The 15,569-nt window shown below is 42.4% G+C and overlaps 2 protein-coding genes and 1 non-coding gene across 4 annotated transcripts in view; 2 read left to right on the plus strand and 1 right to left on the minus strand.

The window, feature by feature from the left end:
- ANKMY2 (ankyrin repeat and MYND domain containing 2) overlaps window positions 1-3,283 on the minus strand; it is a 38,684-nt gene extending 35,401 nt beyond the window's left edge. The window contains exon 1 of the mRNA XM_069587598.1: window positions 2,950-3,283. Within this exon, the coding sequence (XP_069443699.1) occupies window positions 2,950-3,016 (67 nt within the window). The 5' untranslated portion in view covers window positions 3,017-3,283. The remainder of the gene's footprint in view (window positions 1-2,949) is intronic.
- BZW2 (basic leucine zipper and W2 domains 2) overlaps window positions 3,173-15,569 on the plus strand; it is a 63,332-nt gene continuing 50,935 nt past the window's right edge. Inside the window, exon 1 of one of the 2 annotated variants that reach the window (XM_069587595.1) lies at window positions 3,173-3,725. In XM_069587595.1, coding sequence (XP_069443696.1) covers window positions 3,478-3,725 — 248 coding nt within the window. In that variant the 5' untranslated portion in view covers window positions 3,173-3,477. Of the gene's footprint in view, window positions 3,742-15,569 lie in introns of both variants that reach the window. The other variant, XM_069587596.1, reaches the window with a different exon arrangement.
- On the plus strand, window positions 8,102-8,174 carry TRNAG-CCC (transfer RNA glycine (anticodon CCC)). The gene has a single exon. It is a non-coding gene; the product is annotated as a tRNA-Gly (tRNA).

Consider the following 15,569-nt stretch of genomic DNA (forward strand, 5'->3'; position numbering starts at 1 on the left):
TTCTTCTTGGCATTCCAACAGACAAACAGCCTGTAGAGTAGCTAGCATATGAATTCACTCAAAAGGAGAAACTGCTCTTAAAATGCCCAGTGCCACATGTGGTATTCTCTGGGCTATCAGTCCCCCTTACAATCTGCTTAACTTCTGGAGGGCAGTGATTAGCAGGATGGAGACATTCAAAACTTTGCTGAGCTTATCTGCTGAGCTTATTTCAGACTGGCCAAGGTGACAGGTCACGCTTGGCTAGAAATTTATTGTTAATTTCACAGACTAGTACTGACTAATCAGTGCTTCTCAAAGTCGAGAAATGTACAAAAAGGGGGGAAAATATCAGAACTGTATCACTCCTTTAAAAAAAAAATGCTTCTTATGATACAAATATAAGCTCTGTTTATGACCTTTGTTCGACGATAAACCAACAATTATTTTACAAATTGTTGTTGCTAAGTCATGTCCAACTCTTTGGGACCCCATGGACTGTAACCCACCAGGCTCCTCAGTCCATGGGATTTCCCAGGCAAGAATACTGGAGTGGGTTGCTTCTTCCTTCTCCAGGGGATCTTCCCAACCCAGGTATTAAATCCACTGTCTTCTGCTTGGCAGGCAGATTCTTCAACCCTGAGCCACTTGCACACAAAACTACAAAATCACTTACAATTAAAATTAATTTAACTTGACAGATGATAATATTTTAATGCAATTACCTTTCAAAGTGAGTAAGATATGGTATGGACTGCTATGGTGTTGATTTCATTTTTTCATTTTTTTCTTTAGTTTGTTTTCAAGTCCAGCATGTTTCTACAACTGTGGGCCTGAAGGCTTCTCTGTCCATGGAGTTTTCCAGGCAAGAATACTGGGTTAGAGGGCCATCCCCTTCTCCAAAGAAGTTCCCAACCCAGGGATCGAACCCTGGTCTCCTGCATTGCAGGCAGATTCTTTATCTTTTGAGCTACGGAGAAGTCTGTATTCCTACCTTATGAAGATTAAATGCAGGGATACATGTAAAGTGCTAAGAATTATGCCAGACCCATGATAATAGTGAAGGTTGGCTACAGTTTTCTCATTACTTTTAAGAATACGGTGATGTCCAACTGACCTTCACTTGACAAGAATGTATCACAGACTAAGTCCATCTCTCTTCTTTTCTCATCAGCTTGCACCAAATAAATAGCTGAAAGAGGGTCTATGTAATTTGTTGAACAATGTGAGCCCAGTTAAAAAAAAAAGTCACAGGGTTAACCAGGCTAAATTCCCATCAATTGTCTCATTTAATCTTTACAAATAAAAACCAGTAGACACCCAATAATTTATCCAAGCTTTCCCCTTCCCTGCCCTCCCTCCAACACACACACACACACACACACACACACACACACACACACCATCAACGCCTTTCAGAGACCCACTTTACAAAACTGCTCTCTTGTTTACACTTTTGAGAGAAGGTGATAGCCCTGGACTGCTTAAAAACAGCATTTGCATCCCTGGTGGATTGTAAATTGATCCTTTCTCTCCTTATTTGCCCAGCACTGTACCTGGCACAGAGCTGAGACTCACATGGTTGGGGAGCCTAATCCCAGAGTCACCAAAAAGCACGGAGAAATTAACCAGAGATAGGCAGAACAGAAAGACTGCATGCCAAATAGGTTGGCGAGAACCATGCTGAACAAACACACTGCACTAACTCCAAGTCCCACAAATTCTGGGCAAAGAACACTTATCATGACAAACACAGCTGTGACTGACTTAAAATTGTTGAGGTCACATCGGGTGGGCTCAGGTCATCAGCACCTGTTGAGTTCCAATCCGATTTTTCTCTCTTTTCCGAGCAGACTTTCCTTGTCAGTGTAGAGTTTGCCTTCCTCTCTCTATGTAGGTCCAGATTTGAGCCATGTTACTTAGAAAGAAAGACTGGAACTCGGGAAGCTTTTTATGTTATTATGACCAGCCTCTCTGCCGATCCCGATCGAGGGCAAGCTCATTTTGAGCTTAAAACAGCCACGTGAACAACGCCCGCAGTTCCCACGCATCCCCATCCCCGCGTGGCGACAGTACAGAAGCAACGTATTCATGCTGTTGGCACCTGCCAGGTAACGGGACCTAGCAGTAAACTCTTCTGGGATATCCGCTGGGGGACTGAGGGGACACATGGCTTCTGGCTCGTCCCCGGGGCCTGCGTCTCCCTCCCTAGTACCAGGAGCGGTGGAAGGGGACTCGCGTAGGGAGAACGGAAGAGAATGCGCGCAGAGAGCGATTACAAGATCCCAGCCCTGCCAAAGAGCGCCAGGCGGTGTGGACGCCTCCTCAACCCCTTCGCGCTTTCGCGCGAGTTTCTGCGGCGGTCGGGGGCTTCTGGAAGGATGCCAGGGAGGCCCTGCAGGCAGAAGCCTCAATGCGGCAAGTTACAGATGTCGTTTTGTGCCCTTATAAAGAACCCTGCTTCTTAGGAGCTCTCTCCACCACCCCCCCCCCCAAGGGGGCGGAGACAGCCAATGGATCCAGATCATTCGGCCTCCGGAAGTCGAAATGGCGCTGTAGACACCGGTGTAAGAGCCTGAAACTTTCCGGCCACTATCGCCCAGGTGGGCTGTGGTCAATTCACCTGAGGAGTTTTGAAGAATGCACATTCTGAGGCCCCACCCCCGGGTGGTTCTTTATTATCCGATGTGGAGCCCGGAAAGGTGCCACCTTCTAAAAGCTGATTCAGAGGACGAAAGTCTGCAACCTCCGCTCTCGTCCCAGCTGCGCTTCTCCCTCCCCACCTCTCCGCCCCCGCAACTCGTCCCAGACCAAAGGGAGGAGCGCTGTTTCCCGGTGGTAGGGTGTCAACCTCGTAAAACCGCAACCTGGGGTCAGCCGGGTCTGGGGCGCCGCCCGGGCTCCGCCACGCCCCTCCCTCCGCTCCCCAGCCAGGCAGGCAAAGCCCCCGTCGCAGCCCAGCACCCACACCTTTTCCGATGACTTCCAGCAGCTCCTTTTCCTCCTGGGTCAGCTCGCCTTTCTTTATGTGAACCATTGCTTCCGCCAGCTTGACGGCTATTCTGTGTCTTCGGGAGTACTAAAAAGAAACGACGTTTCTGTATTAGGAAAGCCAGCCGCAACGTTAGGCAACTTGCGACTAGGACACTAAGTAGCCAACCGCGGAAGCATTCGAATTCTCTCCTCCTTCCAGGAGCTGGCGAGCAGCGGGCGAGCTCGGGCGAGCCGGGCGGGCGGTCTCCGCAGGCCCAGCGGTCGTCCCCGCCCCCCGCGCCTCGTTGGCCCGGCAGGGAGGAGGAGCTGCAGGAGGCAGCGGCGAGGCTGTCCCATTGGAAGGGCCTGGGGAGGAAAAACCAAATGGAGAAAATCACTGGGGGGTAATTAAATGCTTCTTGCACGTTTCCCCCAAGCCACTCTTTCCGGTTCAGATTTTTAAGGACACACAATAATTAAATTCTCTATCTGAAACTTCTGTGTTCAAAAATTTCTTCTTTGGGCATGCATCTCCCTAGTTCTCGCTATACACCCCCCCCTTATTTCCCTGGAAGTGGAGCGGCCCGGGCCGGGGGCGGGCTGGGAGGCGGGGCGGCGTGGGAGGCGGGGCTGCGCCGAGCTCCGTGTGGATGTCAATGTGTCTGTCCTTCACTCCTCCATTGTCTGCCACCACCGCTGCCGCTTCTGCCACCGCCGCTGCCGGGATCGCCGCAGCCCCCAGCCTCGCGCGTCGCCGCTACCTCCTCGGACAGGTGAGAAGCAAACCAGGTAGGGCAGGGGAGAGCCGGGAAGCCTTAGACCACCGGAGCCAAAGCCCGACTGGGAGCTCCCCCTCCGGCCGAAGGTGGCCGGGAGGAAGCATGTGCCTGCTCGGGCTGCTTCCTGCCTCTCGGTGGGGAAGCCTCCCCTCCACCCCATTACCATCGCTTATACAGCGTATCGGTGCCCTAGAGTAAAGACCCACCACTCGCCACGTCTGGCCGCCCCGAGAGACCAAGAGCGGGCAGGGGCTGGCCACGCGGTGGGAAGTGGCGGGTGCCTAGCGTCTCGTGCGTGGCACCGCCAGATGCAACTCCGGAGGAAGCCAAGGTTGAGGCTCTCAACTACGGGTGGGGAGGAAAGGAGCTCCCCATTACAAGCGAGGTGAAAGCATGTGAGATTAAGTCTCTTCTGGCAACCTACCCCTCGCCCCCACTTGTCATCTCCTCCGGCCTCTGTGGAAGCTGTAGAAGAAAACCGGATCCGATCGCGCTGTGTGCCTGTAAAAGGTGTTTGGAAGCAATTTACACGTGCACTAATACTTGATTTAGGGGAGACAGTCAGGGGGAGGGGGGAGGAAGGGCCTCTTCACTCTGCTAGAGTTGCCAGTCTCTTTGTAACTCAGATCTTGAGATTTATGGAAATAGGGAGGGGAGGGGGAAGGGGCGGAGATTAAATTGGTGTTGCTGTCTATATATAGCATTAGATTAGCCTCTTAATCCAACCTTCATTCAACTGTAATATGTAACCTCAAGGTTTCACTATGGGAAGCTAGGGGATAAATACAAGTGTGCACCCTCCTGTGGCTCAGCCACAAGACTTGCTTGCTAATATGAAGTCAGTCATTCCTCCCGGGTGCTTATCCGTAACATATTTACAGCATTGGTGAAAGCTGTTTAGAAATTAGTGTTTACGGTTTCTCTACAGTCTAGTATTAGTGTTTCTCCCAAGACCCTTCTGCTTCCAAGAGAATAATTTGAATGATTACGTAGATTTTTTTTGTTGTTGTTAAGCATCCCTCCTCACCACTCTTCCTCCCCTCTTGTGCCATATATGAAGTAAAATGTATTTTCCTCTGGCCTTACACCTTCATTTCTTGGAAGCATTCACTAACACTTCTGAAATCCTGGAAGATGTTCACCCTTATTTCCTGTCTTTAACAAAAAAAAAATTTTCCCCCCCCCTGAATCCCAGATGTTTTTTTTCTAAGGCTTCATCTCTGCAGGCTGGGGCAAATCTGAGCCAGAACATCTCACATGAAAATGGTCTGAAATTATTCAACTCAATGTATAACAAAGAAACTTTTGTTTAGGGATGCTTTAATAATGATGTGACTGTTCAAACAAGTAGTAAGGCTTTTGAGTGACCCATCTTTTGTAACACTTAGAATGCTGCTATTGCCACAGTTACAGCTGATTAAAAACACAGTCTCATGAAGGAGCAACCCACAAACCTAAGAAAATGCTTACAGAGTAACCTTTCCTTACCATGTGATTTAACATCCTATAAATCTGAAACTCCAGTACTTTGGCCACCTCATGTGTAGAGTTGACTCACTGGAAAAGACTTTGATGCTGGGAGGGGTTGGGGGCAGGAGGAGAAGGGGACGACAGAGGATGAGATGTCTGGATGGCATCACCGACTCAATGGACATGAGTTTGAGTGAACTCTGGGAGTTAGTGACGGACAGGGAGGCCTGGCGTGCTGCGATTCATGGGGTCGCAAAGAGTCGGACACGACTGAGTGACTGAACTGAACTGAAGGGATGTTACAGAATTGGGTGCTTCATTGCCAGAATTTCCATGTCTTCTGCCAAATTGGGGCCATGGTTACTTGAAGGTCACACCTGTTTGGCTCACTGAGGTTGTCAGTTTCTAAAGGATAGCAACTTATTACCTGTTTTCCTGATGCCTTGTTGATACTTAGTCCTCTGTGACTGCATTCATTCAGTAAACCTAGGCAGCTAGAAATAAAGCAGCTAATATCTGCCTTGAAATGCATGTAAGTAACATGTTAATTTTAAATTTCTAGATAATGTAATGGGTAGTGTTTATCATATGGGTTACATTCATTGTTTTGTAGTGTTAATATTGAATGTAGGAATCGGATCGGCTAATGAACATAACTTAGACTTGTTCAAGGAACTTTTTTTGTATGAAGAATGTGTTCACATCAAAGAAGTTTTGTTGGTAATAAAATAGCTACTGCTTACTGGGTACTTAGTCAGCACCAGATAGTCCACCAGAAGCTTTGTATAGGATTAGTTTAATCATTGTTGTAATGACCCCAAAATAAGCCAATATTACCCCTGTTTCTGAAAATAAGAGGACAGAAACAAAAAGAAGTTAATTTGCCCACAGCCCTACAGTTAGGAAGTATCACAGCCCAAACTGGAACCTAGATCTGTCTCCAAAACCTTTTCTCTTTGCGTTTTTCTCTATCTACGTGGCTGGAAGTAAGGGGGAAAGTATATATTCTTTAGCTAATAGGTAACATGTTCATGTGCTTCAGTGAGACAAAGATACAAAAAACTCTCCAGCCTCTTCCCAGTTTTTCTCCATGTCCTACAACCCATAGTGTCTATTTTTCTCATACCTTTACTGAGAAATTGTATGTGTTTATAACTTGCAGGTGTATTTCTAGTTTTTTTAAAACAAGTGAAAAATGTGCTAACACACTGTTGCACACTGTGTAATGGAATTTATATAATGCTTTGGTTTCTTTCCTCTTCTGTGAAAAAAACAAAAAAATTCTGAAATGTCTGAAATTCTTATATGTGTCCCTGTCAGCCCTTTGCCTACTTCTAATACCTTGGACCTCTCAGCCGATTGCAATGGATTCCTAAGTAGCTTGCTTCCCATCTGGCTCATTCAAGGCCACCAATAAACAGTCAGCACTCATCCTCTACTGAAGGATGAGACATACTTTGTAAAGACAGAACTGATTCACTTAAAAACCTGTCGGTGGCTCTCCACTGGCCGCAGAATAGAGGCTCTGGTCTCGGCTGGAGAACTACTTCCAGTTCCCCTCCGCGAGCCGCAGACAAGAGGTCCACGTCTGGTCTGGGAGGCTCTGACTTCTGGTCCCAGCCAGCATTTCCAGTCAGCCAGCCCTTCCCACATAACTCTGCTCTAAACTCACCTCACTGCTGATTCCCTAACGTGCCAGTAACTTCTACCCCTTTGTTCCTGCTCTTCTCTCTTCTTGGAATGACCTCCCTTTCCTCTTCACTGAGTGTTTCTCTCCTTCCCAGATCTGATCAGGTGTCAACTTTCAAGAAACTTTCTTCTGCCCTATCCAGGAGGGGAATACAGGCCCTAGTAAACATGTTTATTCCTGTCCATCAGCAAGGGCGATAAGGACAGTCTTTCCTCGTGAGTTGCTGGTACAATTGCTGACATCCTCTGATTTTCTCCTATCTCCTTATTAGCCCTGATCCCTCCCCGCACCCCTAAGTTAACATCTTTGCTTCCTCATCTGGAGCTCCATGAAAATAACCTAAAGCCAGCACCTTTTTCGTGACTTTCTAGTTCAGTGTTTGTTAATCTGTTTGATCCATTCTCCTTCTATACTGTAAATTAACCAGGATTAGTTTACCTTTGCTTCTCAAGACCGTGACCCAGTGTCTTGCACCTAGTGTGTGCTCAGTGCATACTGAGTTGAATTCAGCTTGATCTCTAAGTTATTTTAGGTAGATTTATTTCCCTACTTGACTAATCCTTCCTGGCAATGTGAGGTGATGTGGCACTAAGCACACACAGTCGTAACCAAGGGCAGAAGGTCTTTAAATGTTTTCAGTCTCAAGCTGCTTGACATTCTGATGAATGCTATCAACCAAGAAAAAAAAAATTGTTCATATGTATGTGCTACAAATTTTGCAAACCATGCCTGGATTCTCTTTGAAACCTTTGACTTCCAACTCTGTGCTTTAAGAGAATGCTGTTTGTTTTTTTATTGCAGGGGAATAGCTCATTTTTGAGTGTTGTAACTTTGGTGGGTAATGTTTTCATTGACATTTGACTCTTAGGTACACTTCTTGACTGAGTTGGATATTTGATGATATTAAGGAATTTCATTTTCCTTTAGGTCTGAAACTAATATTATGGTTATATTTTAAAATATCCCTTATCTTTTAGACATGGGTACTGAATTATTTAAGGCGGGAATGGTAGGATATCTAACACTGGCTTTAATCTAATTTTGTGACAGTGATGGGAAGGGACTGAGTAAGAATATTAATGAGACAAAACTCACCAATGCTGTTAACTGTTTAAAGTGGGCAGTGAGTACACTGACTTCGTTATTCTCTCTGCTTTTGATATGTTTGAGATTTTTCCGTAATGAAGTTTTAAAAAGGAAGGTTTGGGACTCCCCGGTGGTCCAGTGGTTAAGACTCTGTGCTCCCAATGCAGGGGACCCAGGTTTAATCCCTGGTCAGGGAACTACAGCCCATATGCCACAATTAAGGCATCCTGCGTGTAGCAAGTAAAATCCTGTGCAGCCAAATAAATTAAAAAAAATAAAGAAATAAAAAGGAAGGTTTGGAAGTATTACAGCTTCTTAAGAAATTGTTGTTTCAGTTTTTTTTAAAAAAAGAAAGCAATATGGATACAAACATTCTTTCTCTGTCCTTGGAGTTTAGCTTATGCAGTTATCCATTTAATGTTAAAACAGTTACACCTAAACGTGCAAAAGGTTGTCTTGTGAACAATGCATTTCCGTAAACTGTTCATGTCACATTTTAACTTCTCCCCCGAATGAAGAAGGGGTAGGTGGCATTCTCAGTGCTGTGCCACAGGCTTATGAATATCCTGGTGTCAGTTAATCTTCATCCTTTTTGAACTCTGACAGTAATTTGCAGACAAGTCTGAACAAGGGGTGCATATATATTTAGTTTAACTGAGAAAATCAAGATATGAATGAAGTAGAGAGACCGATTTTCTTCTCTGTCTCATAAACCACGTCAGAAGACATTTCCAAAGAAGGAGTACTTTGGTAATGTTGTGAGCAGCATCAGTGTAGTTAGAACAAATCTCTCAGTGTAGGAAATGAGGACCGCACTCAGGTGTGCCTGCCATGCCCTTCCTCAGGGTTTGCTTAACTAAATGCTCATTTTGACACCTGCTTTCTGAATTCTTAAAACTTTATAACTTGTGTGTCCTGATGTTTACATTTCTTGTATGATGTTGTGGACTTATGAAACGTTAATATTTCCAGAGGCCAATATGAAATATTTTGGTATCATTTATAATCGTCCAGATTTTTTTTTTTTTGGAAGGGTTTTTAAAGCATATTTAATTAAGCTTCAAAGCCAAGCCTTCACAATATCTAAGGCAATGCAGCCAATCCAGTCTCATTGCCAGGTAATGTTGAAGCGCACACACGCGGGTGCTTCCAACTTCAACTCATATGTATTTATATTCGCTAGGTCACTGTGGAATTTAAAACTCTAGGCTGCTGCCTCTTTATCTCTGAGTATAGTAAAGCAATTGCAATAATTAAAAATAGAAAGCTGTTTCTGCATCAGAAGGGAAAGGTAGTATTCGCCTTCCCAATAAATACATTTAAGGTAGAAAAGCAGTGTTTTTATGTCTCATTATTTGATTGTCTTTTGCTGGGTTGTTAGAACAACCCAGCAGATGAAGCTGCCCTTAAAACTACATTCATCAGCCTCTGAGTAAAATCTCTTCCTGGTCTGTTGATTGTGGAGTCTATACTCCACAGTCCCATTAAGTAGCCTCTTCTGACCTGGTGGGAAATGATTATGGATGAGCCCTGGGAGACAGCCAAGCACGGCCACAGCCCTGAGAATCAGAGTGGCAAAGCCACGGCTCTGTGATGAGGTGGCTTTTCCAAGGCAACCTCTCTTGCTTTCACTTTCTTCATATATAAAACAGGGATGGTAACCAAACTTACATCGTGACTTTGAGGATTCTTGAGGATGCCCTGTGAACTATAAAGTGTTATATAAAAACTAATTGATATTTTTAGGGCCAATTCTCCCTGTTTTTACAGTTGAGAAGTAGATGAATAACATAGTTGTAGGCCTAGGTAAGAAGTCATTTTAAAGTAAAATTGTATAGAAATTAGTATTCATATAAGCCCTTCTTCCTACATTTTGGAAGAGATTTGTTTTTCAAGAGAGACTTTCATAAAAGATGTAATTCTAATAACTCTATGTCAGGATTAACATTATATATATATATATATATATATGTATAAAATCCTGAGATAGAGTTATTAGAATTACATCTCTTGGTGTGTATCTGTTTTCAGCAAATCCCAAATGATAGATGTGGTCTTTGTCCTCAAGAGGCTTCCAGTGTCCTCTAGGAGACCTGCCAGTCTCTGAAACAATGACTAGAGTCCATTGCCTGTTCAAGTGGCTGTCTGGCTCCTTCCAGTCTTTCAACTTTAATTTGAACAATGTGGTTATTCCCCTATCCACCCAGAGGTTTCCTGCTCCCAGAGTGCCCTTCTCCACCCATTTCTGCCTCACATTTTACTCAAATCCTTCTCAGCTCCTCCTTCAAACAGCCTTCTCCAATGCCTAATCTGAGCAACACAGTCCACATGTGTAGGTTCCAGAATGGGTGGCGCTCAATGGGAGGCTCAGAGAAAATGAGATTGTGAGCAGAGTGTGGAAGGATTGGTGAATTTGGGCAGGTGAGCCAGAAAATGGAAAACATTCCAGGGAGGACAACCCCTAAGAAAACAACTCCATAATATACTGTAACATAAATATTTATAAAATAAATATTGCCTGTAATTTTCTGGCTGACCATCTTGGAACTAGAAATTTTTACGTCATAGAAGAGGTAGATTGTATTTTAAAGCACACTAGGTTTGTTCTTGCTCTCAAGGAGTTTATGACATCACATGTTTTCGACTAAACTGAAAATTATAAAGCAGTATCTTTAGAATTGTTGGTAACAGGAAAGTTGAAATGGACATGAAAAGAAGCAATGGAAGAGAAAATCATATACTTATTAGGATATTGTGTCCTTGAATACAAACTGATTCAAAATTATCCAAAATAGCTAAAATATCAATAGCCAAAACAGCTAGACAATCAAATGAGTAGGAAATTGTTTATGAAATTTATTTTACAAATGAAATATAATCCATGGAACCTCTTTTTATCTATACAGTGCCTTTAAAGAATTTTCTTCTCTGATTTTTTTTTTGCCCATTGGATTGTTCCGTTTTTTTTTCTACTTTTATTGACGAATGGAATAATGACTGAAACAGTTAGACCTGAGAGATGCAACTTGGATTTAATAATCAGATTAATGTGAATCACTTTAATGCGGGATTGTGATTGTCATTAGGAGTTTCCACAACATTTTTTCCTTTATATCTACGGGGGAAAAAAGTTTGTGATAATTTAAAATAATTTCTAAATTTTTTAAAATATAAAATCTACCACTATCAGCAGTGTATACAAGAGTATTTTTCATTCTTAGCTCACTCTGATGTATGTGCTGGGGCCATGGGTCTCTTTGGCTAGTATCTTTTGGGCAGTTAAATGCCAACTAGAATGAACTGACCTGTTCTAAATTTGGCATGTGATGAGTGAAGAGTGCCAAAAAATGTTCTGATAGTCATATTTGTAAACTATTTTGAAAATAAAAGCTTTAGATAACTCACTGAATGACCCATTCTTCTTTGACAAACACCAAAAGAGAGTGCTTTCGTTGTTCTTGCCTGATTTTTTAACTGCAGGTGTAGTCTTTGGTATTTTTTGTTTTGTTATCTTTAATTATCTTAATTACAGAAATGATATATTAATAGGAAAACAATAATAACAGATTTGTGAGCGATGTAGAATTATGTTTCCTCTTCTCATAATCCAACTTATTTTTATGTTAGATGAGGACTTTCAGAAAATAATTGTTAGATGCACTGTTATTTTGAGGACTTCTAAGTAAATCTGAAGACAACCACTGGGCAGAGAAGGGAAACAGTAATGAATATTAACTCTTAGCACTGTGGAGACTTTATCATAAGCCACTGTGAGGTGTGCGATTTTATAATATTCTACTGTCGTCCTTTTTCTCATATTCACACAAAAGACTTGAATGGTTTTCAAACCAACGTCTATGGCTTCCTGGATTTGTGACCATTTCTAAGAAAAAAAAGAACAGGACATACATTCTTCTCAGTATACAAGGTAATAGAAAGGGGTTATTGTAAATAGGAAGGAGAAGCCCGTGTCGCTGGTACAGAGGAAGCTGCTGGCTAGAGGAAAGGATGCCACTTCTCGGCTTGGAGGAGTGTGAAGATGGTGTTTACATGAGGGTTGAGCCTCTGCAGGAAGCAAGTTGGGCACTGGCTCCCATAGTACCAGAAACCAGGGAGCCATAAATTTCCTACTGTTTACATGTCCATAAGAGTCAGGATTTCTGTTAAATCCTCTTGCTAAAGATGAATGTGTTTTTCCTTACCAGAACTCCACAGAGAACTATTTGGCATTTTGGAGGTAACATATGCTAATTTAGTTTATCCAAGTGCTGAACTAGACATTAAAATTAATATTTATGCTTCACTCTCTCTAACTCTAAACCCATAAAATCCATGAGGCACATAATGAAAAAGCTGCCGTCAAGGATCATGTAAATTGTTACCCGACAAACTTTGGTTGGTTCTTTGGAGGAAGTGCACTGTGAGGAGATAGTTGATGGGTTCTGGCCCTGGCTGTTCTGTGTTTGATTTTTCCTCTTTGATCTCTGCTGTTATCACCAAGGTTAGAATGGAATGCATGGCCTCAGACAAGTGGCATGACATCTCAGAGTCTTATCAGAGTCTATAGCTTATCAGAGTGGGTCTAGGTTTAGTTCTTCAGGTTTCAAAGTGTTCCAAGCTTCATGGATAGCCATTATAAGTTAAAAAGTAAAAAACAACAACAATAACACACATCGAATTGTTAAAGCATTAATAAACACAATTTGCAACTCAAATTCATCACGAAGGACTTTAACATGCTGGAGACCATTCCTTCTTAACTCACACTGCCAGCTAATTTTGTGCAGTGCTTGGCTCAGAACCCCACCTGCTAGAAAGTGAGCACCAGGCATCTCATCTATGCATCTTGTCTGGTCCCCACTGCATCCCTATTGCCAGTACCAGGTAGGGCTTCCCGGGTGCCGCTAGTGGTTAAGAATCTGTCTGCCAGTGCAGGAGACATCAGAGACTCGGGTTTGACCCCTGGATCTGGAAGATCCTCTGGAGGAGGGCATGGCAATCCACTCCAGTATTTTTGCCTGGAGAATCCCATGGACAGAGGAGCCTAGCAGGGCCCAGTCTACAGGGTTACAAACAGTTGGACAAGACTGAAGTGACTTAGCACAGCACAGTGTATATTTAATAAGTGAATGCAAAGGAGTTATTCTCTATATGTTTAGGCTTTTTTAGAAAGTATACATGAGAGTTTGTAATTGTGCTCTGGCCTTCTTTCCCCCTTTTAATTTGAGTTTGTATAATTCACTCCTTTAAAATTGTACCTGGGAATGCAGTCTCATATCAGTGTGCTGTGTCCCATAAGTCCCAGGCTAAGGTTGGATATTTATATCCAGTTTATGCTCTCCTCATTGTGAAATAGGCATGTGTAACTTTTTGTGTGTGTTCAACTCTTCGAATAAAGCTTCATCTGCTAAACAGGCTTGGGCAGGTTCCCTCCTGGGAGAATGGGGGCAGGAGTGGCCTGGGAGAATTCACAAGTGAGAAGATATTTGGACTTCTGCCCACCACCACGTTTGAACTTCCTGAAGGTCCATTCCCATGTTTTTTAAGCCACTGCTCCAAAGCAGCATTCTCCCACTAGTTACCAGTCTAGTATTTTTGTTTCATTTTTCAGAAAATTCTGTTTTCTTCTGCTCCTTGATTAACACGCTAATAGAGGAACAGATTTCAATCCCCCTTGCCATAATAACTTACCATCTAATCTTCTGTTTGTGCTGATAGTCATAAACATTCCCATCACTTTTGTGTTTGATACAAAATTAGCCTAAATCAACTGGTTTGCGCTCTAGTATTTGACACCACTCCCTGCTGATTTTTTAAACTTAATTTTTTTAGGTTCACATCAAAGTTAAGGGTACAGAGATTTCATATATACCCTCTGCCCATATACATAGTCTCCTCATTATCATCAGTCCTCACCAGAGCTACTCAGTGATACATTTGTTTTGTCTAAAACTGACATTACTGTTTGGCAAACAAATCTCTCAAGGAAATATCTGCCTGATTGCGGCTCTGATATGTGCAGACCTGTGTGTACAATTTTCAGTTCTTGAGAGCAAAGCCCGTCTTTGGCTTTGCTCGCTGTTTTTCCTCTCCAGTGTGGGGTCTTCCAACCTTGACACTGGAAATTTTGGACCAGATAACCTTTTGCTGTAGGGGGCTCTCCTACAACATGGTTCAGCAGCAGCCCTGGCCTCAACCTACTAGATTCCAGTAGCACCCCAGTCTTCCCAGCATGACAAATAAAAATGTCTGCAGACACTGCCAAATGTCCCTTGGGGAAGGAAATTAACCCTGGAGTGAAGCCACTGCTCTAGCACAGTGCTTGACACAGAGTAAGCGCCCCTCAAATGCTTGATAAATTAATAAACATGTTTAAACCACAGCTAGACATTTAATCATTGGATATTTCTCTGTTTCATGCCACCACTTCCTCTAAATTCTCCAAATTTACAGCTTGAAGTATTCTAGTAGGTATGCAGCTCTTATCACCATCCTCTTGTCTTGTAGATAAAAATTCTAAGGGTCTCATCTAGCACAAAGGTTGTAGGACATTTTGTTATTAAAACACCCTGAGATGTTATGTTTGAGGGATGACTTTTCTAAAAGCTAAAATATATAGTGTTTGTAGTTGAAGGTGTGTTTGTGTTTTTCAGAGTGTTGAGACATAAGAATAACATCAGCAAGATTAGGCCATCTGGGAAGCTGAGAGGGGCTGGTCAGTTGCTGGGGGAAGGGAAGGGCCCAGGAGAGATTGCCTCTGGGGAAAGTGGAAGCTTCCAGAGAAGGAGGTGTGCTTGCCCCAGGGACTTTGTATAGGGTTCATTAAATAGATGGCATGAATGGATAAGCAGAGTGAAACTATTTAGGAGTTATTTATACTTCTTGGGAGTTTTTGAAAATAATTTCATTGAGATGAAATAAGGGACATTATGTAATCATCTTATTTCAATGAAGAGGTTGTACAGTGATAGTTAAAATGTAATTTCTGAAATATTTTTATTAAAAGGGAAGCAAAAATCCAGTATTCAAAAACAAGATAAAGTTTAAGACATGAAATAGATTTGGAAATGTTATAATAAAAATTTAATCATGATGCTTTTCTGTCTTCTTAAGGAAGATTTAGATGAACATAATTAACTCAGTGTTTATTTTTTTCACAGCACAATTCCTTAGGCTTTTGATCCCTCTTATAAAGTCATTGCTTAGCAGCACAATTTAAGTTCCAATCGTTAGTGTTCCTCACTGGAAACTATTGTTTCAGTTTATTGTTTTGTACTTTTTAAGATAAATATTTTTGTCCTTTGATATCATTAATTATAAAAGTGAAGTGGATATGAATATAACAATAATATTTATATTAAAGAAATATTTGCCTGTATTTTAAAACATTCTTCTTTTATAGATAGGCTACTTATTTTAAATTTTAATGTTATTTCAATTATTATAAATACTGAAACTTATGTAGAGTTAAATTCTTGAAACTTGCTTCTAAACACAGAGTATTTCCCTAGAATATTGCAGTGAAGTGGCTCAGTAATATTTTGAGTTTTGTGTCCTGGTGTTGTTGCATCTGTACAACATACTTTATTCTT

The sequence above is a fragment of the Ovis canadensis genome, chromosome 4, assembly GCF_042477335.2.
Source record: "Ovis canadensis isolate MfBH-ARS-UI-01 breed Bighorn chromosome 4, ARS-UI_OviCan_v2, whole genome shotgun sequence".
NCBI classification, from domain to species: Eukaryota; Metazoa; Chordata; class Mammalia; order Artiodactyla; family Bovidae; genus Ovis; species Ovis canadensis.